The following is a 24,707-nucleotide window of genomic DNA, read 5'->3' on the forward strand; positions in this document are numbered from 1 at the left end:
GAGCCTGAATGTATAATTTTGATTACAGAAGATCCAAAATAATTTTGATTCTTGTTTTTGTTTTTTTTAAGTCATTAAAGATGTATGCCGTACAATCACTCCACCATGGCAAAAGATCAGTTCAAAGATGTCATTAAAAAACTTTCATTCTGAAAGTACACAGGTCTTTGAATTCAGACAACCATTTTCGATCCAGATAAGTTAAAAAATGTGAGCCACATCACCGTCAACAACCAGCACACACTAACCACAGCAAGCACTGGAAATAACGTGATATGGGACAATTAAAGTTGCTGTGGCTTGTTCGACAAGTCACTGGTGGTCTGCTCTTGATTACAAATACATAAACTGCAGAGCCTGTGCCAATGAAGATTTTCATTCCATGTCAACCCATTTTGGCAAACAACTCACACACAGAGCTTTACCATAACTTGTCTTTGCTTGCTGTACTGAAAAGGAGACTTAATATCCCATGATGCTTCACTGTAAATAAGAGTGCTCTGAAAGTTTTCTGAACAGGATATATATAATGTCACAAATGCACATATTATTTGGAAAGCTGACGGAGCAGTGAGACATCGTGGGATGTAAAGGCCAGAAAAGTCCTTAGTGAGTGGAAACAAATCCTCAGACCTGGACACTGGTGGCTGCACAAGGGATCATGTGATGGATGCTGAGTGAAATCTAAACAGAGTTTTGGATGTTCTGCACTTTGCAGCTCTGCTTGACAAACTGTTTTTACAAAATCTTAGACAAACGCATCATAACCAATGGAAACTTTTTGAAATGTTCCAAACATGAGATTTATCTTCTGTACTGGTTTACCTTTTTTCCTCCAACATCAATAAGGAAAATAACCTTTTTCTTCTTCAATCCATTGTTTGTGGTAGCGTGGAGAGTGAGGGGTGACACCTGGAACACCAGGTGGTAAATATGAATAAAATATAACATATAAAGCACAGACTTTAATATCCTAATTCATTGAATTTTGCTACTAAAATACAAATGACTTTTTTGTTGTGAAATTAATGTGTTCTGGATCCTTGGAAGCCAATTCACAGGATCTGTGCTACCAGAGCAGGAGACGTGCATCACTGCTGATGGTCTGATGACTGGCAGCCTCATGATTCTTTGTGTGATTGTTTGTGACAACAAATTGATGTTTTATTTATGAATAAACAGTGACAATCAGTCAAAGCCAGGCTCGTCTTTTTCGACTCATTGTTCCCTGATCGTTATCTACCCCTCCAGAGGAAGGCACTATGAATGCTTAGAGTGTCCTTGGATGTTCACCTACTAGTTTTGACTGATGGCAGGATAGTGCGCTGCTTTCTGACTGACAGGTTTGGGGTAGCAGTGCAAACACATTTCCTTCTTTGTCTTCATTTTGTCTTTGATGTCCTCCATGTGTGCAGCGTATGAAGAGAGCGGGTCACGTGTTGTGTTGTCGTACCTGAAGTCACAGAGGCAGAACAATCTGCTCGGCACACGCAGTGCTAAAGGTAGAGGTAACTTACCCAGTAGACCACATTGAAGAGCAAGAAGGAGGTAGGAAAAAATACACGCGAGTACGAGTCCAGTTCAAGTATATCTATGTGGACACGTCCTTTTCTCCATGCACCTCCTTTACACTCCTCAAAGCAGCAGAAGAAGCTCTGGCAGTCTTTGCCTTCCAGACACTCGTAGACACATGCTTCCTCAAAGTCCTGCCAGTACAAGTTGTTCAACGTGATGACTGTGTGTGGTGATCTCACATCCAGCACCGAGTAGTTCTAAGGAGGCAAACAAACAGACTCCTTTTAAACTTACATATATTCAGTATTATTTTCAATAGATGAACCTGCACAGAAACACTCTCAGTAGTTTATAGGCAGAGCTGGGCCCCATGTCCACATATTTTTTCTTTACTTTTTCCACCAGATAAACAATAGTGCCCAGAAACACTTTATCCCATCGATCGCAACATTTTCTCTGTGAGTGTGTGCGTGAAAAATTCTGCTTCATATGTAATTATTTCATTAACAACTAACTCACATAAATCACATACAGTGGGGTAAAAAAGTATTTAGTCAGTCCCTGATTGTGCAAGTTACCAGCTAACTTTTTGGTTAGCTGTGCCCACCACTGTGTGTGTGTGTGTGTGTGTGTGTGTGTGTGTATGTATATATATATATATATATATATATATATATATATATATATATATATATATAAAATTATACATTTATTGCTACATAGATGACATTGTAATATCTACTTGCAATTTCTACATGTTTAATCGAGCTCCTCAATGTGGTCAACTGTTAACCTCACAAGGACCACAATGGAAATAAGTGTTTATGCTTTATTTTGTCATCCATGTATTATTGATATATTCACCTTTCTGTGTTATTGATTCAATCAATCAAGGCTTATGACTGTTATTGAAAAGAAGGGTGGCTTTATTGGTCAAAGATTTTTTTAAATGTTTATTTGTAAATTTTGAGTTGTTTTATTAGTGTCACTGCACCAGATGAAAATAAACAAGTGAGATGGGAAAATGCTCTTTTCATTTTATTTGCATAATAATTTTTCACAGTAATTACAGATTTGAGGTTTATTAACATTTTGGATTGAGTGAGAGCACTGTAGCTGTTCAATAATAAAATTAATCCTCAAAAATATAATTTGCCTCATAACTGTGCACACAGCGTACTCCCTATCACATATAGTCACATGTGATTATTATTACCTTACTGAGATTGACAGTCAACCATAATGCCAATTGTGTTATAACTGGTGCAGCGTTCACAAAGAAAACAATAAAAATACATCCATTAAGTGTAAATCAGACTGGAGAAACTAAGCAATAAATAAATACACACCTTGCAACATAACTGCATGTCACCAATTTTACTTCTCCTCAGGTGGCACACAGCAGCCACAGAGAACACTGAGCTGCTATCCGACGCACTTTTACACTTCACAAAGCTTCATAAAAGCTTTGATGTTTCCAAGCAGTGGTGGGTACAGTTCCGCTAATCCGCTAACCACTAATTATCGAAGATAATGTTTTCATTATCGGATTAGCTTTTCAGATAAGTTTGAAAACCATCATCGGACCAATTATCTTCCAATAAGTTTTGGTCCGATAATTTTCAGACTGCTAACATTTTTGTAGATGTAGTGTTTTGTAGTAGATATGCAGTTCTATCCTCTGCAAACAGAGAAGAGCTGGTTCTAGATGAAACCACTCTATCCTCTGCAGGCAAATGAGAACTGGACACAGAAAAAAAGAAAAAAAAAAAGCTAATTTCTTTTGATCCCATACTAATATGCTGGCAATAGCACCCAAGTCATCGAGAGGCATACAGTTTTAACTTATGGTTAAAATTTTAACCAAACTAATTTCGGACAAGTTATTTAAATTAATGTCACGTCTTAAGTTTTATAAAGTGAAAATATCAGATATATGTTTTAGTTTTAAAGTAATGCACTAATTTTGAAGGTATTAGTGTGGACATGCTGTGTCCAGGTGCATTATGGGTATTCATGACAGAAGAAATGCATTTGAGATGCTCTGATCAGGCTCCACATGGACAACAGCATTAAACTCTTTGTATATTGTGCCTAAAACTCTCGTGAATATATTCTCTGGGTTTATAGACGTTGTTGTGTTTGTTTTATGTAAAAATGCCAGAGGAAGCCCAGGTGCATCTCAAAGCCGAAAAGTCTGTTGTGATTCAGGCCATGTGATATAACCGGCGTCAAAATGTACAGAACACTGCCATCTACTGGCGATCAGTTATATCACAGTGTTGTCGACTGCAGGATTTTAAATTATCTGTAGGTTTCCAAAACTTGAGAGACCCCAGAAGTGGAGATAAAAAAAACAAAAACAAATCATAGATCTGACAGGTTTAGTTGCACAGTGTGTGGTGTGCAGCCACACGGTAAAAACAACACACACAAAAAGATTTCACACACGAACATTCCCAGGTTAGACACCTCACTTTCTGACTGGCTGCATGTCGCATTTAGCTACTCACGTCCTTCTTAACACACCACACATGGCAGGAATATCTGATAATGTCATATTTAGTGTCATCACGATTGTCGGGGCGTCCTTAAGATTGTCAGAAGGGGAAGATCGGGTTTGATATTGGCCTAATTATCTTGCCATGTGAACCAGGCTTGATGTTATGACGCATCACGGAGCGACTGATTGATCTGTTATAACACTGCACCGAGCCGCTAACTGATCTGATGTTATGACACCTCATGAAGCGACTGACTGATATGTTATAACACCGCACCAAACATGTTTTCACTATTATTTGATTTCTTTGTGCGACTGACGTTATTCAAGCATTCAAAAGGCGATTCCTATCACCACACAATTCCAACACAGGAGAAAATTTTTTGACAGTTCTTATTATTGGAATAAATATCATTCACATTTAGCACTAACATGACATCACTTCCTCTCCAAGCCTTCATGATCAGACTTGTAAAATTGGCTTTCTTGTAAATCCATGCAAAAATAAAACAGAAGTGCCGAACACCGGATGTTGAAAATACAATGCATTCTGGGTCAATTTTACTTATATGCAATAGGGAGGATTCAACAAATGTTTCTTCAGTTGTGCAAAAAGCTAAAACCTTTATCCAGAGAGTCACGGTCTCTCGTGCGTTACAGTCAGGATATCTGAACACAATGTGTCATTTCACAGTACTGCTTTGGTTTTGTGCACAGATCACAAAGTTAACAGTCTGCAGTCACTGCTTTCAGATGTTGAACGAAGCCCGTATGTCTTAGAAGCTTGTTCAGACAAAAATAGAATGGTACCCTCTACCTCATCTGAAGAGCTTCTAAAGGGCAGCGTCACATCACTTTGTTGAAAATTTTCTCACTTCATTGTGTGATTTTAAAAATCAAAACACCGTCAGAAGAAAGCTACCTTTATTCCAACTGACAATACTGTACTTTAGGGCAGCACCTCATCCACATTTATTCATCACTATGACTGACAATCTTTAGTTATTTCTACTGACACAGTGAACAAAAGCCACTGAAATAGGTTTAACTGTTTGTTTGCCAAGTTGTTCACCACGATACGGCCTATTTTTCAGTTCATCTTTTTATGCCATTGAAAAAAAGAAATTAAACAAAAAATCAAGATCAGGCTTTATGTGTTTTATAGTTGAATTTATATTTTCATCTCTTGCCCCCAATCTCAATTCTCTTTTGTACCCCTTCCCCTTCTCCTTGGCCCTACCCCTACCCCTACCCCTTTAAAACAAGGGGTAAGGCGAAGGGGTATGCCTCTAGCCCTATGAACTGAAACACCCCTCCGCCTTAGGAGAAAAAAATAACTGCCCGTGTCAAACTGCCGTCTTCACTGTTTGTTAACATGGCAACCAAAATGCAACTTGATACAGTAGCCTGTTTGTTCTTTTTATTTTCTCGCCTTTCTGTGTAAATGCAAAGAAATAGAAAAAGTTGCAGATTTCTTCGACGCATCGCAATCATGTCATGTTAATTAATTGAATTAATTTGTAATTTATAATAATAATAATTAATAGTAATAATAATTAATTAATTAGTAATTAGTTAATGTTAATAATACTAATAATAAATAATAATAGCAATTAATATTGTTTGATTAATAATTAGTTGATTGTTAGTAATTAATCAATTAATTAATTAATTAGTAATTAAAATAAATAAACACTTGAAATATATCAGTCTGTGTGCAATGAATGTATACAAGTTTCACTTTTTGAATGGAATTACTGAAATAAATCAACTTTTTCATGATATTCTAATTATATGATCAGCTCCTGAATGTATGTTATGGGCTGCATCTAGTTCAATTAACCTTATATTTCTTTTTCAAATGCTCCCATTTTTTGCATCCAGCCCTATTTCCTTTAGAAATTTCCTTGACAAATAATAACAGTCTATTAGGACATCAGGTTATGTGTTACACATATACATGTGTGTATATATTTTCCAACTTATTCCCATTAATGAAACTTCTCATTTTCTACCTGAAAGCTTATTAGGAGACGAGTGTGTTCAGGGCTCCCTGTTTGTTTACAAAATACACATGTTACAGACCTTGAAATCCAACAGCAGGGATTGATATTATTATTATTAGTATATTATTATTAAAGATTTATGAACATACAAATTAACGTGCTTATCCTTTATCATGATTTTCTCCGTTGTGAGATATAAAAGTGTTTTATCATAATGTTCGTGTGTATGTGCATTATAATGGCTCAGCGCACGAGTGACGTTACAATATTCCTCAGAACGACAATACACGCAACATGCATCCAGCAGCATACATGTTGCTGTCATAGGCAACTGCCTGTAAAGTTTTTTGGCAAGTTCTAACTTTCTAAACAGCGTAATTTATAATGAAAGCCACTTCATTTGTGCGGCTCTTTTGGTGCCATGTTTGTTTCTGTGGAGACAGCAGTAAGCTCCTCCTACCCCTCCAAACGGAGTGAATCTGGATGCACACTCCGTTTGGAGGGGTTTGAAGTCCTCCGGCTACCCCTCCGCCTCGCTCCAAAAAGAGAATTGAGACACCCCTCTGTCTCTCGTGCCCGCGCAAATGGAGGGGAAGGGCCAAGGGGTAGAATTGAGATTCAGCCAAAGTCAAACAAATCTATCCAAAAAGATTTCAATTAAATTCTAATTTAGAATTCAAAACAACAGATTTCAGAAATGTTAACACTTTTCAGCCAGCTGACAAGAACAAGAACATTTTCAAGTCACTGAATATGTCTTAGAGTTCATTTCAATCAATCATTAGGAAACATAAAGAGTATGAGACTGTACAGCGGCTGTGACTAGAGAGACTGAACATTTGACAATTTTAAATTCTCGCCATTCACTGCTTCAGAGCAGAGTGGAACAGAGAAGCACTTTATGAAAAGACGACACATGAAATCTCAGCTATCTATGTGACCTCTACAGTTCCTTGTGGTGCTCAACTTCTTCTAATGCACCAAGAAATACAGTGCATCCAGACAGCATTCACAGCGCTTGAGGCTTTAACTGCTACCAAAGGTGCATCAAAGTATTGAGCAAAAGCTGGGAATACTTATGTACATGTGATTTTGTAGTTCTTTTATTTTTAATAAATTAAAAACAAACTTTTTTCATTTCATTATGAGCTGTTGTGAGTAGAATTTTAATTTATTTATTTAGTTTACATAGTGCCAAAGCACAACAAAGCTGCCTCAAGGCGCTTCACACAAGTAAGGTCTAACCTTACCAACCCCTAGAGCAAGCACACAGGAGACAGTGGTAAGGAAAAACTCCCTCTGATGATGTGAGGAAGAAACCTCAAGCAGAACCAGACTCAAAGGGGTGACCCACTGCTTAGGCCATGCTCCCAAAAAGGTTTACAATACAGAACACAACATGACGCCAAGACCTGCTCCGTTTACTAATAATATGAATTTAAAAGGGTAGGAAGCATAGTTCCATACAACACCAGTATGCTAGTCATACGAGAGGGAGAATAAATGTATCTTAAGTCTGGACTTGAAAGTCTCTACAGAATCTGACTGTATTATTGACACAGGGAGATCATTTGACAAAACGGGCAGGATAAGAGAACACTCTGTGGCCTTGTGACACAAAGTAGCCCTGCACCCTGAGAACGCATAGCCCAGGCCGGTACGTAGGGCTCGACTAGGTCAGCTAAATAGAGAGGTGCTAGTCCGTAAATAATTTTACAGGTTAATAGCAGAACCTTAAAATATCATGATTGGGGTCAATGCAATATTATATTTGGTGTCTCTCTGTTATTATTTTTGTTTGGGTTTTGGTGGTGGGATTTTTCTTGTCTGGTGCTTTTTGCTTGGTGTTGGGCGTTTCCCCTTCTGTCCTCTCTCTCAGGTTGCCATGCCCTGTTCCTGTTCTCTCCTTCACACCTGTTTGTTTTTTCATCCTAATCACTTCTTTATAAGTTGCACTGTTCCCTTCACCTGGTGTGAGACTGATGTGCCATGTGCCGCTTTCAAGCCTTTTAGTCTTCAGAGTATTTGCCCAGTGTTTGCGTGCCTGTGTACTGATCTGGTTGCTCGTTTTTTTGGATCCTGTCTGAGCCTAATGTTGCTGTAATGTTGTTGGACTTTTTGTGTACAGAACCCTGGTTAACCCGACATTAAGCTCTGAAGCTAAACCTCCTGAATCCAGCATTAGAGTCCAACTGCCTCGAGTCATTATGACTGACATAAAATCTGATTACAGAGACAGGAAGCCAGTGAAGAGACTCCAAAATGGGTGTCATGTAATTTTGAGGGAAAAAATAAATTTACTCTATTTTGGAAAAAGGTTGAGATATTAAAAAAAATGTGGAAAAAGTGAAGCACTGTGAATACTTTCTGGATGCACCGTAGTTTGTCTGTGATAATCTGACCCCTAAATGAGTTACCACTAATATGTCGACCAACCATCACCACCAAGCAACCCCCAAGACCTCAGTCACAAATTTGCATGTGATTAGAGCTAATTTCTCTGCATATCTGAACTGCAGCTGTTATTGCTGCAAGTATATTTAAGAGCATCAAAATGATATTTATTCGAGCGCAACTTACGGATTGTTTAGTCTGGATACAGTTGGGTCTTCGGGCACTGTATGAGTAGTAGTTTAACGTGGCGTATTCCATTAGTGCAGCAAAGACAAAGAGGAAGCAGACGGTGACAAAAAGGTCCATAGCGGTCACATAAGACACTCTGGGCAGAGACGTCCTGGCTACTGTACTAAGCGTAGTCATGGTCAGCACCGTGGTGATACCTGAGGGTCACAAGAGGTCAAAATCACATCAGACTAATCGAAATCCATGTTACTAAAGAGACAAAATTCATATTTGCATTCGCTCTTTATTTCTGTCGAGGCTTATAGTTGTAATTGCAAGGGGTACCTTAGTCACACCGATTAAAATCTCAAGAGGTAGCAGAGAGAGAGATTCATTGTAAACATAAAAACTGTGAACGAGCAAGATGAAATAAATTACAATGCCGTCAGTGGCTGACTGAGAAATATTCTAAAGGTAATTGAGCAGAAACCATATGACATTTAGATTAAGTGGATGTGGATCCTGATTGACACTGACAGACAGTTTGAATCATAGCAGTGCCTTGAAATCGTGAATGGAAGATGAGCTTGTCAGATCAGATTCATTTCATCTTGTGATAGTTAATATAAAGACAGCAGATGACAAGCAGGTGACAAAATAATAGAAACAACAACATAAATGGACAATAAACCCAGCTGCACACAATGCAAGATGATAGGAATTAGGTTCATGGGAGGACTGTATTATGTACCACAAGGTCTTACATACAGGTAGAGGCACACACAGGGGTGAGTGTGCACACACACACACACACACACACACACACACACACACACACACACACACACACACACACACACACACACACACACACACACACACACACACACACACACACACTACACTTGACAACACAGACCTGTATTAGTTCATACTGAGGCTGGATTGTCAATGTCATTTAGCCCCTTAAATGATACAGATTAGATCAAAATTGGCTTCTGGCTCATAGACTCTTTGCATGACACACTCACTCATCACAAAAACAAAGCATCTCCCTCATTTAGAGGGAGAATGGCTGGCAATCACCTGAACTTGTCAGTATTGTGGGTTTTATCAGATGTTTTGTGGGATTTTTTTCTGTCACTTTTTGCTTGGGATTTATCTAACTGTTTTCTCTTGTCTGTCACTTGGGTGCTTGGAGGTGGACAGTTCTTCTGTTTTCCACACCTTGTTCTGGAGCTTTCCTGCACACCTCTTTTCCTATTTCCTGCTCATCACATTCTGCATTTCTCTCACTCCCCTGCCAGATCATCGTGCTCTATGCCTTTGTTTCCAGCTCTGTTCTTTTGTGTACGAGGTCTGTTAGAAAACTAACGGACCTTTTTATTTTTTTGCAAAACCTACATGGATTTGAATCATGTGCGCTTGCATCAGCCAAGCTTGAACAGTGTTTTATCACGACTGTCGGTTGCGTCATTCGCCGGTGGGCAGGCTATGAGTGAGCACTGGTCCTCCCCCCTCGTCGGATTTTCATTGTCAGGAAGCTGTCTGAATGATTGGAGCAGTGCTGCATCAAATTTTTTCAGAAACTGTGAGAGACAGCCAGGTGGAAACTATTCGGAAAATTCAGATGGCTTTTGGTGAAGATTCTATCGGCGTCACACAGATTAAGGAGCATTACAACCAGATTAAAGGCGGCCCACAGCGGCTTTTCTAACAGACCTCGTATCTCTCGACCACTTTTTCCTTGCTGTGTTTTGATGACTACCTGCTTGTTTTTTGGACCATGCCTAACCTTATGTTTCTGTTATCATTGCTGATTTTGGACTGCATTATCATGTATAGAACCGTGCTTGTCAATCCAGTAAAACTCTTTGACCGAAACGCTCCAGTCTCTAAGCTTAGCATTTGCATCCAGCCTTTTTGGGCAAGGTCCTTTAGCCCGCACAGCTCATCAGTCTGGTCCGCTAGCTCACATCTGTTTCAGCTGGGGGTACACGCTCATCCAGAAGTAGTTCAAATGAGACGATGATTCTGGCAGGACGATCTGACCAGTGATAGACACAGCTAGCTCATATCTGTTTCAGCTGGCGGTACATGCTCACAGACAACAGCTGGCACAATAAGAAGACAAGTTAACCATGCTGTGCGCTGGATTAAGCAAGCTGTCTAAACAGCAAGACTCAATGAGAACTACTCTGAGCTCGCAGGTCGGTCAGCTGTTGGACCGATTAGATCCACCGGCACGCTGAGCAACACAGATAGAAACCACCACAGCTCACTTCCAGGTCCACCGGCAGCCTTGCCGGCTCCCATTTTGGGCACAGTTTTTTGTAACCAGCTCTCCTGCTCAGATTGTTTCTTCGAGGAATCAGGAGATGTAAAGCCATTCATTACACAATGTGAATTACATTTCAAATTAATGTCAATGCTTCCGTATGACAGAACGAAGATAGCATTCATGATTTCACACCTTACCGGGCGGGCAGCATCCTGGGCTACGGCTGAATAGAGCAGGCAGTCACAGTCTTGTCAGACTCTCAGCTCCTTCACCAAATCATAACAGCAAGTATTCCAGCGCAAATCTCCAGGTGAGGGGCGGCTTGGTCGCTTTTGAAGCTCAAACAAGGCGCTCGCAGAGTATCCGATTATGCCATCAACTTCCGCATACTGGCCGCCAAGAGTGAGTGGAACCTCGCAGCTTTGAATGATGTTTTCTTCGAAGGACTCATCAGTCACATGCAGGATCAGCTAATCACAACGGAGCTCCCTGAGGTTTTGGACACGCTCATAGACCTGCTGATCAAGGTGGACAGAAGTCTGTCTGAGAGACCTGGGAGGGAGACCCGTCCATCAGTGCAGCCAGTATAGCTCATCAGTCTGGTCCGCTAGCTCACATCTGTTTCAGCTGGCGGTACACGCTCATCCAGAAGTAGCTCAAATGAGCCGATGCAGCTGGGCGCACTTGCTGAAGAAAGGACTGTGCTTCTACTGTGGTCAGTAAGGTCACATGATCTCTGGATGCCAGGTCAGGGGTGCCGCCATGCAGTTTAAGCCTTCAATTCGGGTGAGTCAGAATTCTGTTGTTTCTACTGCAGCTCAGAACAATTAGGGCAAAGCTGATTTCTGATCATTCCTCTGTATCTATTCCAGTTTTTGTGGATTCGGGTTCTGACACTAATTTAATGCATTCTTCTCTCGCCAGGAACCTGCATCTTAAATTATATCACCTACCGCGCACCCTGGTGGTGATGGCGGTGGACGGCAGTTCCTTGGGTCAGTTTTCTCATTGTTCTCAGTCAATTCAGCTATTTTCCTGTTTAGTATGGCGACCGGATTCTCCGGCCACTGATAATCCAGATCTCACCGGAGTTCCGACATGCTACCATGACCTAGCTCTTGTATTTAGCAAAGCCAAAGCTCTACCCCCACATCGTGACTATGATTATGCCATTGACCTGCTCCCCGGTACCAGTCCCCCTAGGGGCAAATTGTTTTCTTTGTCCGTGCAGGAATGGCAAGCTATGTCTGGATATATACAGGAATCCTTAGCTGCAGGTCTAATCCTAATCCATCTGTCTTCCTCTCTGGCTGGAGGGCAATTCTATGTTAACGGAATTACAACAGTAGCAAAATCTGGACATATGGCATCTAACCAGGACAGATTAGCTCAGATTGTAATTCCGTTACCGTAGAATTGCCCTGGAGCAGATTTCTTTTTTTGTAGAGACGAAAGACAAAACCTTACACCCATGCATTGATTATAGGGGCCTTAATGACGTCACGATTAAGAATCGGTAACCCCTCCCTCTTATTGCCCCAGCTTTTGAACTGTTAGAAGGGGGCAGGGTTTTCACTAAATTAGACCTGCGTAATACATATCACTTGATAAGATGAAGATAGGTGATATATATTTATACAGGTAGTCCCTTGCGACTCAACGCCTCATTTGCAAGAGAGACTTGTGAGTATTATGAGTATTTATTTTGCTCTTTGGTTTAACCAACACCCCCGCAGTCTTCCAAAACTTGTTTAACGATGTTCTCCATGATGATGAATACATATTGTAATTACTCTATTTTGAACTTTAATAATTAATGGGTATCATCCTAATTCTGCTCTGCGCGCATTGTTTGGTGATTTCTGTTGGACAAGGAGGATGGATTTGCAGAATTCTGCATGCAGAGTTTCAATTTGGTGTTTGTCAAATTTAGCAAAATCTTGGTTGTCGAGCGGGCCCCAGACCTCGCAATCATAAAGAGAAATGAGTTCTATAACGGAGTCCAATATTTTGAGCCAAATTTGAATTGGAATGTCTACTTTGTTGTTCTTAACCAGCCTCAATCACTACCGGCCTGTGGCACTCACACCTGTGGTGAAGTGTTTCGGAAAACTGGCTAGACATCACATCACGTCTTTCATAACCCCCATTTCAGACACATACCGATTCGCTTATGAGGCCAACAGGTCCACAGAGGATACTGTGAGTACTGCCCTCCACACCATGCTAACCCACCTGGAGTAACAGGGTAACTATGCCCGTCTTCTCTTCATGGATTACAGTTCAGCATTCAACACCATCCTCCCGCATGACTTCATGAGAAAACTGCTGAACCTCGGTCTACCTCATTTCACATGTCTTTGGATTAAGGACTTAATCAGACAGATCGCTCACAGAGAGTCAGGACTGGCCCTTGCGTATTCACAGATGTGACACTCAGCACTGGTTCCCCTCAAGGCTGTATGCTGAGCCCGTTGCTCTTCACCCTCTACACCTCTGACTGCACCCTATCCACACCAGCAACACCTTCATTATGTATGCGGATGACTCTACAGTGGTTGGCTGTATCACTGGAGGAGATGAGTCCGCCTACCGGGATGAGGTGGAACAGCTGAGAGTGTGGTGTAGAAAAAAATAACCTGTTCCTGAACACATCCAAAACCAAGGAGCTAATTGTAGACTTCAGGTGAAAAAAATAAACATTCAGCCCATTATCATTGGGGGGACCTGTGTGGAAAGATTCCCCCCAATTCTGTTAAATTTTATGTTAGTTTTCTTTTCTTCCTTTCGAGTGTTCACGTAGTTTACTCAGGTTTATATTTTCACTGAAAGTCGTGCACCTTACCTTTCATTGTACCTGTTACAATGACAACGAAGAATCTGAATTTGTTATAGAGCTTTAATATGGCCAACTAGAATTTGGGAACCATGAATTTGATTTCATTTAGGATGTTGTCAAAACCACAGGCCTTCTTGGTTTCAATTGATTTTATTTATTTATTGATTTTCTTTATGATGTATGTGAGAGTGTTGCATATGCAGTGCAGAATTTAATTTCCCTGGAGTCCTGCAGATTTATTTTCTTTTGCCCATCCTGGAACATTGGACCCTGATTGTGTCATCATTCTAGGGTTATTTTCTCAATTTGAACTAAACTTATTTTTGTTTGCATTAATTCATTATCTGGAAATGGGAGCTCGTGGTTACTAAGTAGGACTGACTCCTCATTTGATTTTTGTTACTGATCTGAATCGAGCCACAATTGTTTTTTCTTTAGGTCATTCTGACCTGTAAATTTGAATGAAATAGCGTGAAGATGAAGATAAAGAGATTCAAGTGATGAGAGTATATTCAAAAGATGATTGATGCCTGAGACTGGGATATGATCTAGGTTTGGCTAAACCAATGATACTTTTTTTCCTTTTTCCTTCAGGTACATTTTTGTGGAATGGAATAACTCCGCTTCATGTATGTATATACCAGTGATGAAAGTGGGCCATGGGAAAAAAACTGAAAGTTTTTGGCAAGGGCCAAAGGCCCAAAGCCCCTGGCAGGGGGTCTGGGGGTTGTCCCCCAGAAACATTTGAGATATCAGATGCATTCTGGTGCATTTTCAGGTCTATTTACCCACCAAAGAAATCTAAAAAACAAACAAAAAAAAACAAAACATTTTTTTGTTGGGTCAGGTCAATTTTTCCACCTGTCTTTTCTCACAACTTGTATTGTGCTCCAGCCTTTAATCCAAAAATCACATTGTGGTTCAGAAAAGTACACCGTAAAAGAAATGACAATTCAAAGAATTCATACATAATAATTCTCACTATCAATTCAGATGGAACAATACGAGTATTTATCGCACATTAATGCATCAACTTGTTCATCACGTCTGAGTTTTCCTAGTTTTGGCAGGAGCTTTGGAGCTATTGATTATCTCTGTTTTCAAATTCTTGGCCTCCTTAAAATCCTTACAAATATGTTTTTAATTCAACATTAATTTCTGATTACTGTACATTATGAAGTTAAAAAACTTTTCTTACATCAGAAAACTATTTTTAGACAAATAAAATGAAAAGTAATGTGTCCATGTACTAATGGTAGATTAATTCATTCATTCATCAAATGTATGTTTCTGATGTGGTCAAGAAATATATTTCTTAAAATATAAAGAAATATGAAACAGCACTGTGCTATTTTCTTTGACAACTTGATGGTTAAAAAACTTAAAATAAAATAATCTAAGTTATTTAAAGTTTTCTTGTAGTTACGGCAGTAACAATAAAAACTGTGTAGCTTTATTTGGTAAAAATAAAAATTGGTCAAACACTCAGCTCAACAGCGACTGATTCTGCAGCTAACAAGCTAATTTAGCTGATAAACCTCAGCAGAGCATTAACGTCACGTATTATTTTCACTCACTCACCTCAGACAATTTTCTTTTCTGTTGCTCAAACTCATTAATCCTGTGAGTTTGACTCGCAAACTCTCGTCTGAATGCTAACAGCATTAGCATTCTTAGCTGCTGGAAGCATCACCCATTAGCTCCACTTAATGTATGATTACTGGAGGGAAAAAAATGCAGCTCGTGACTTTTAATGTCCACAACTGTTAGAAAAACAACAACACAGCCCACAAAAATATGGCTTCATAAACTCTTAAAGCCCAAAACAAATAAGTCAAAGGCTATTCGCCCAACCGTTGAGCAGGTAAATATAATGTCTTACCTTATTCGCCCAACCGTTGGGCAGATAAATATAATGTCTTACCTTATTCGCCCAACCGTTGGGCAGATAAATATAATGTCTTATCTTATTCGCCCAACCGTTGGGCAGATAAATATAATGTCTTATCTTATTCGCCCAACCGTTGGGCAGATAAATCTAATGTCTTATCTTATTCGCACAACCGTTGAGCAGGTAAATATAATGTCTTACCTTATTCGCCCAACCGTTGGGCAGATAAATATAATGTCTTATCTTATTCGCCCAACCGTTGGGCAGATAAATATAATGTCTTATCTTATTCGCCCAACCGTTGGGCAGATAAATATAATGTCTTACCTTATTCGCCCAACTGTTGGGCAGATAAATATAATGTCTTATCTTATTCGCCCAACCGTTGGGCAGATAAATATAATGTCTTATCTTATTCGCTCAACTGTTGGGCAGATAAATATAATGTCTTATCTTATTCGCTCAACTGTTGGGCAGATAAATATAATGTCTTATCTTATTTGCCCAACCGTTGGGCAGATAAATATAATGTCTTACCTTATTCGCCATCTTTAATTACTGCGAAAAGAAAACACCGCAATGGATGAAAGCACACAAACTTCATAAGCATTTTGAACAGAAGCCTGTTACCAACACACAGTTCCCTGGGTGTGATGAGCCAAACAGAACCGCTTTAGATCACAGTCCCTCAATGGGCTGCGACCCCTCCTGCATCCAGCGAGAAAATATGTGCCTTTTTTCCCCAAATTGAAACCAGAAATGAACTTACAAGCGCACTCATTGGTCGGATGTGGTTTTACGTATATGCTCGCGTATTTACTTTATTGAACCAACGGTTGGGCGTATAGCCACTCCAAACAAATAAATCCTTCTTCTTTGGAAATTATTGGCGGCTTGCAAACCAACACGGTGTATTACCGCCACCAACTGTTTGGGCATGGAACAGAAATGAATTGAATGAATGGACTCTGACATATGTTGTCAAAAATAACCAGAAAACGTTCACCACGTGAGTAAAAACCCTGATTTCCGGTCATTTCTGGAAAACTTTCATCACTGATATATGCATTTAAATTTGTACATATGTTCATGGTTAGCAATTCCTACAGTTACTAAAGCCGGCATTTTCATTCCATTGTGTTTGAGTTTCATTTCAACATCTCATGATGCTCCAGCAGACGAACCTACTGGCCCTGACACTAGTTTCAGCACTCATCCTGGCAGGTTAGTATCAGTCGCTACCTTCCCTTGAGAGTGTTAAAGGTGTGTATCACGTGTGTGTTACATTTCACAACATTCTGGGTAAACAACCTCATTCAAACAAACAAAAAGAACAAGAAGAAGAAGAAAAAAGAAGATGTCAATTACCTTCACCAAAATGCTCCACATGACTGCACAATGAATAGACAGCATGCACATAAGATGGCAAAACATAACAAAACAGAAGAAACTAATGGAGAGGCTCAGGTTAAGTGATAAATTAATGTCCATGCAGTACACAGATTCAGTGGCACAAAAAGATAAAGATATTAAACACAGGAAAACACGATTAAATGTGCAACCATAAAATTCAAATCAAGAATGTTGAGATGATGCATGCATCTGCTAATACTATGCACCATTACTTACACTTATCTCATCAGTGTTGGTGAAAGAAATAGGTTTCCATCCTGTGTACAGAGAGGTCTACAGAACTGTAGTAAGTCCACAGTACCTAAAGCAGTTCTGGCTGGTGTGGCATCTTTTTTGATCCAGAAGGAGACCCAGGAGAGGACCACGGTGAGGATGCAGGGGATGTAAGTCTGGATGGTGAAGTATCCCATCCTTCTGCTCAGGTCAAAGTACACAGTCATCACCACATAGTCACCTGTGTGACAACAAACATCACACATTAGTCTGCAAGATGTTTAATCATCACTACTCAAAGGTCAAACTGGTCAAAATAGTCAAGCTTGAGATAATATCTCAGGAGTTTTTGAACATAACTGAGCTCCTATTTAACCCATGACCTCAGTAAGACTGAAACTATGGTTCAGGTAATGAGTTATACTCTGGTCGATCCATGCCCTAATCGGGATTTTCTTTCAGCCCAATTACTTCAGTAACATAATTTGTCTTCTACATAGTATAACAGTTATAGCACATCCACCAAAATCTCAAAATAAGTAAAAGATAAACACAAAACACACTGCTCAGCCAGCTGCAGATCAGCTCAACACACCTGACAGAGGTGATCTGACCAGTTTAGGGGCAAATGGAAGCTGTGCAGCGCTTTGGGCTCTGAGGCCCAGGACTGGGAAATACTGATTCTAATACAATTACATTTGTTCCGTAAATCTGATTGGTTAATCGTATGAGATTTCCGACCACAAAATACCGCATTGACGGTGGCAAAATATTCGACCATTTCACATTTGATATATTACTTCGCACCCCGACCGCGTCCAGATGTCAATAATGGCGCTGTTGCTACGGTAAACTTCGCCAACCAAATTACTCACAGAAAAATAAACCGTGCAAATGATGGAATTGGATTAGAATGGGAACAACGCCCTTGTGTCTGATGATTTGTGGACATTAACGCTGGATTAAGGTCACAAATATCCAAACTCAATTTGTGACCATAAAATCCAGCATTAACATCCACAAATCATCACACACAACAGGGTTATTCCCTAGGTTACTACACATTTGTTTGGTATTGACCTACTTTCTCAAATGTCTCTTAAGGGCAAAACCCAAATCAGGAAAACTAATTTTGAAAGCTCCAAATTCAATTTCATACAAAGTTGGACCCCAAATGCAAATTGGAACCGGTTTTGGTTTCCTTCCCTGCTCGGCTTATATGATTTGAACTGAACTGGAATTTAGATTTTCCTTACAGCTGATAAACATAGAAACATTTGTGTGTTACAAATATGTAAATGATTGTAATCAGTGATTGGAAGTCACGTTTCTGCTCATTTAGTTCCGTTCTTCAACGGATGTGATTTGTGTCACACAAAACTCAGACCAAGCATACATGTGCTTAAAACGTCACTCACTGCAGGGAAGAAAGCAACAGCTACGGCAGAGACCACTGTGTTTGTCAAGTATTTCTGTTTTTGCACACTCAGGGTCAGGTCAGACCTGAAAACACGCCTGTCACATCATCCACCATGCTACAGAACCACATTAGCTACTGGATGGCAACCACTCACACAGACAACCAGTCCATGATGATGAAGATGAAACGAGGGTGGACATTTCAGCAAGAAAATGATCCCAAACACACAGACGAGGAAACTCAAATGGTTTAAGAGAATGAAAATAAAGCTGCTGGAATGGACCAGCCAATCACCTGACATGAATCCAACAGAACATCTATGGAAAGAACTAAAGATCAGAGTTCATAGAAGAGGCCCACTGAACCTTCAAGATTTGAAGAGTTTGTGCGGTAGAGTGGGACAAAATCACACCTGAGCAATGCATGTGAGTAGTTTCTCCACACAGGAGGTGTCTTGAAGACGTTATTACCAATAAACGCTTTTGTACAAAGTATTACATTTCAGTAAGTGTGCTGAGTACTTTTAATCTCTGTCATTCCATTTTATTACACTTATTTGTTTTGGTTTCTTTGCATGTATTACTTTGGTTGTTACCGACATCTGATGAAAATTTCATGTCTGTAGGGCCTTTAGAACTATATTTCCTGGGAAAAATGGTGACGTGTTCAATATTTATTTTACCTGCTGTATGATCATATTTATGTTTTTCAGGTGTGGTACGACAGACAATCTGGGCCTGTGCACAACACACTCAATACAATCACCTGCACCTAATCTGATGGATTCTGGTTGGCAAAATTAAAAATCCATATTGTTTTTCTATAGTAATCTTGTTGGCAGCACGGCTCAAATGTTAAGAAGAAACAGAGGAAGATTTACAGCTTACCTGCTGTCGTCTTTATTATGTCCGTAGTGTTCCTCAGGCCCATAAAATCAAACTGGTAGAGTCGCCAGGACTTTTGGTCAGCCGCCTCCACAGAATTCGTCCTCCACTTGTAAATCATCTCATCTTGTGGGTACCCATCTGCAATTAGACAGAGGAAAGTGTGTGCGTGACTCCGTGTGCCACAGGGATGGATACCGTGTGCAGAAAGACCTAAGGCCACCCAGAGCAACATTTGTCTTATGCTGGAGGCAGACTAATGAAAGGACAGCCTGGAATGAAGACAGAGGCAGAAGAAAAAGTAGATTAAAAAAGAATTTATGAAAATAATGCGCTGAATCCATCTTGATGTTGGATCTGACCTTCATACAATACACATGGAGCCTGGGAGCATTTTTAACATCAATCACACGAGGGTAATGACGGCTTTAATGAGACCATTTCTATAACTCTCTATCGTCTATCACTCTGCAGCCTGATGCTTTTCTCTGCGAAGCAGACATGTGACTATTTCAAGAAGAAAAGCAAATCACAATCTGAGGTTGCCTGACAGCATTTAATGTCACAGACTTTGAATTAACACAAACATCAACTGTGAGGGAGGATGTTGACCCAACTGCTAATTGTTTTCTCACACACTTGACAAATAAATTCTACAACCCCTGGCAAAAATTATGGAATCACCGGCCTTGGAGGATGTTCATTCAGTTGTTTAATTTTGTAGAAAAAAAGCAGATCACAGACATGACACAAAACTAAAGTCATTTCAAATGGCAACTTTCTGGCTTTAAGAAACACTACAAGAAATCAAGAAAAAAATATTATGGCAGTCAGTAACGGTTACTTTTTTAGACCAAGCAGAGGAAAAAAATATGGAATCACTCAATTCTGAGGAAAAAATTATGGAATCACCCTGTAAATTTTCATTTCCAAAACTAACACTTGCATCAAATCAGATCTGCTCGTTGACATTGACCCTGTGCCATGACATTGACCCTACGTGTCTTTTTGCAAGGAATGTTTTCGCAGTTTTTGCTCTATGGCAAGATGCATTATCATCTTGAAAAATGATTTCATCATCCCCAAACATCCTTTCAATTGTCCAAAATATCAACATAAACTTGTGCATTTATTGATGATGTAATGACAGCCATCTCCCCAGTGCCTTTACCTGACATGCAGCCCCATATCATCAATGACTGTGGAAATTTACATGTTCTCTTCAGGCAGTCATCTTTATAAATCTCATTGGAACGGCACCAAACAAAAGTTCCAGCATCATCACCTTGCCCAATGCAGATTCGAGATTCATCACTGAATATGACTTTCATCCAGTCATCCACAGTCCACGATTGCTTTTCCTTAGCCCATTGTAACCTTATTTTTTTCTGTTTAGGTGTTAATGATGGCTTTCGTTTAGCTTTTCTGTATGTAAATCCCATTTCCATTAGGCGGTTTCTTACAGTTCGGTCACAGACGTTGACTCCAGTTTCCTCCCATTCATTCCTCATTTGTTTTGTTGTGCATTTTTCGATTTTTGAGACATATTGCTTTAAGTTTTCTGTCTTGACGCTTTGATGTCTTCCTTGGTCTACCAGTATGTTTGCCTTTAACAACCTTCTCATGTTGTTTGTATTTGGTCCAGAGTTTAGACACAGCTGACTGTGAACAACCAACATCTTTTGCAACATTGCGTGATGATTTACCCTCTTTTAAGAATTTGATAATCCTCTCCTTTGTTTCAATTGACATATCTCGTGTTGGAGCCATGATTCATGTCAGTCCACTTGGTGCAACAGCTCTCCAAGGTGTGTTCACTCCTTTTTAGATGCAGACTAACGAGCAGATCTGATATGATGCAGGTGTTAGTTTTGGGGATGAAAATTTACAGGGTGATTCCATAATTCTTTCCTCAGAATTGAGTGATTCCATATTTTTTCCCTCTGCTTGGTCTAAAAAAGTAACCATTACTGACTGCCACAATCTTTTTTCTTGATTTCTTATAGTGTTTCTTAAAGCCAGAAAGTTGCCATTTGAAATAACTTTAGTTTTGTGTCATGTCTGTGATCTGCTTTTTTTCTACAAAATTAAACAACTGAATGAACATCCTCCGAGGCCGGTGATTCCATAATTTTTGCCAGGGGTTGTATTAACATTTGACACTTTTTTCTCTTTTATTATGAATGATATCACTAAAGATTCAACAATCCCAAATATAAAGTGACAAATAACTGTCCAGAACAGAGTCTGTAACTCAGTCAACGTTACTGAATGGCAACACTGGATTGACATATTAGACTGACAGGTGTAATGCAATATACCATCCCTGGCGAGCATCAGCCCACCTCATTTTTTAAATGAACACACTTTAAATAATTAATATTTATATATTATATTTATAGAATAGAGCCTTTATTGTCATTGTATATATATATATATATATATATATATATATATATATATATATATATATATATATATATATATATATACACACACACACAATGAAACGTGTCCTCTGCATTTAACCCTAATTACAGTATACAAAGGTATATCTAAATTATGATTATGATTGTGGGAGGAAACCGGATTGCCTGGAGGAAACCCACGCAGACATGGAGAGAACATACAAATTCCACACAGAAAGGGCAGGAAGCGATCACACAACCTTCTTGCTGTGAGGCAGCAGTGACACAGTCACATCCGAGAAGCTGATGGGAAAATTCCAGTTATACAGCTTCATGATGAAATGGTGCAGAGAAGGATCTTGTTACAAAAAAAAGAAAAAAGAAGAAAACTTGAAAGTTCAGCTGCCAGAAGGCACATCAGAGATGCAAACCTAGATTTGATCTGTTTTGTTGGAAGAACATTTGTCTCTGCTCTACTCCACTATCAAGCGAGGAGTAGTGATGTAAAATTCAAAACTTGCACTATGCATAATTTCTACAGTCGCAGGCACAGACACCTATAACTTGTTCAGGGTTGTCTGGGTGTCTTGGTGGCTTTCCTCACTCGTCTCCTTCTTGCAAAGCCCCTTACTTTTTGAGAACTGTCTGCTCCACCATAGAGTGTCATACTATTTGTATTTCTACATAATTGATGGAAATAAAGACCAAGACATATTTAGTGTCTTGGAAATGTTGATGTATCCATCCCCTGAGTTGTCTGAAGAAGATTGGATGTAAAAGTGATAGTTTGTATGTTATACTAAGTTGGGCACTTACTTATTCACACCATCATTTTGGATTATCATTTTGGAACACACACACACACACACACACACACACACACACACACACACACACACACACACACACACACACACACACACACACACACACACACACACACACACACACACACACACACACACACACACACACACACACACACACCAGAGTATAAGTTGCACCTAATTTCTGTATTATCAGCTCTTTAATTTGGAATTCTGTGCATTGCTGTTACGTACATTTTATGATTAGCATTTCTTCTTTTGTTATTGGAGTTTATTTTGTTTAGTGTTTTGATTCCTGGGAAAGTCCTGTGTAAATACTCATTATAACTGGTATAATTAACAATGAATGTGCAATTGTTTAGTACATAAATCACTCCGGAGTACAAGTGGCAGGATGCCCTAACTAATAAAAAACCATAACTTATACTCCAGAAAATATGGTGTACTGTATTTTCTGGCTCTCTGAGCCACTGCAGTCTCTGCTTTTGGAATACAGTCTTCCATGAAGACAACTTTTACTGAGGTGAAACTAATGAGGCAATGGGTGGACACTGGCTCTGTACCCCAGTGTGCCCTGCCTGTGGCGCCAATGACTGTGTGCTCACCTCAATGATGCATTCTGTTTTAGATGCTATTCTGTTTTTTCTGTTTCTTCAGCTTGGCAAAATTTTGTAAAAACCTTGTAACTGTTAGAATGGCCAAAGCAGTGGTTCACCCTACTGAGTCTGTTCTGCTTGAGGTTTCTTCCTCAATATCATCAGAGGGAGTTTTTCCTTACCACTGTCACCTGTGTGCTTGCTTAGGGCCCCTTCATACATAAGACGACGTTGGGAGAAAGAAGCAGAAACCAGAAGAAAATCTGTGAACGAAATCCACAAAACATTTCACCTGCTGTTGGGTGGGACGCACGGTCGGACAGGTATGCATGATACTGTGGTGACGGTTTTGTACACGCTCATGTTCATGCACACGAACACAGTGCGAGAATGTGGAAAGTCACGCACACATCAGCGGAGCAAAAAATTAAAAAACACCACACTTTATAACACTTAATTCCTGTATAAAGAGCAGACTTAGCCTCCGTCTTGACATACACCAGGAAGTAATGAAAAGACATGGATTACTGTTTTCCCTTTTATGTTTTACATGAATTATCTGATGCACTCATCTCATGAAGAGTCGGCCGACTCCCGTCTCATGAAGAGCCGGCTCTCGTGCCACACATCACATGATGCAACACATCAGCCGGTATGGCGTGTCCAGTGCGCAGTGACCTGTCGGGGGCCGAGTTGCAAATGTGATATGTCTTTTAATTACAGTGGTCCCTCGCTATAACGCGGTTCACCTTTCGCAACCTCGCAGTTTCGCTGATTTTTTTAGTGCAATTTTGCATGCTTTTTTTTAACAACACATTGTGTTCTGCCTCCTTATCAGGCGGGCCGGTCACGGGACCAGTCGGCATCACCGCGATTGCTCTCACTGCCTCTGATGTGCTTACTGAGTCTGCGGGCTTGGTAAATGCAGCAGCGGGCCACTCACACCGCCCTCTTGTCTGCTGTGCGGAGCTACGCCAAATCTGGCAACAGGTCCAGAGACTACGCTCGCTGTTTTGATGTGGATGTTGACCGCAGCCGCAGAGCTACATGGTGACCCAGAGAGGACTTGGATTCTTTGCGGGTCCCGCATCTGTACCTCCGGACGCAGTGAGTGAAGGGAGAGCACGCGCATTGTGTTTTGCATGTGTCTGTTTATAATCTTCTCGCCCAGAAGAAAAAAGAGAGTGTTTACACAGGAGAGAAAAGTAAAAAAATGTTAATGCCTGTTTGAGAAAAGTGTATAAAGTGTGTAGTGAGGGGTTTTACAGCCTTAAAACATCTATAATAATTGCAAAAAATAGGGCTGACTACTTCACGGATGAAGCGTCCAGCCCCTCTCCAGGAGCTGG

The 24,707-nt window shown here is 40.0% G+C and overlaps 1 protein-coding gene across 1 annotated transcript in view; it reads right to left on the reverse strand.

Annotated features, from left to right (window-relative positions):
* Positions 1-873: 873 nt before the first annotated feature.
* Positions 874-24,707, reverse strand: part of LOC117519298 (gamma-aminobutyric acid receptor subunit gamma-3) — a 281,204-nt gene continuing 257,370 nt past the window's right edge. Inside the window, exons 6-9 of the mRNA XM_034180629.1 lie at positions 19,531-19,668; positions 17,312-17,464; positions 8,605-8,804; positions 874-1,772 (exon numbers count right to left, since the gene is read on the reverse strand). Coding sequence (XP_034036520.1) covers positions 1,497-1,772; positions 8,605-8,804; positions 17,312-17,464; positions 19,531-19,668 — 767 coding nt within the window. The 3' untranslated portion in view covers positions 874-1,496. The remainder of the gene's footprint in view (positions 1,773-8,604; positions 8,805-17,311; positions 17,465-19,530; positions 19,669-24,707) is intronic.

The sequence above is a fragment of the Thalassophryne amazonica genome, chromosome 10 (genome assembly GCF_902500255.1).
Source record: "Thalassophryne amazonica chromosome 10, fThaAma1.1, whole genome shotgun sequence".
NCBI lineage: Eukaryota > Metazoa > Chordata > Actinopteri > Batrachoidiformes > Batrachoididae > Thalassophryne > Thalassophryne amazonica.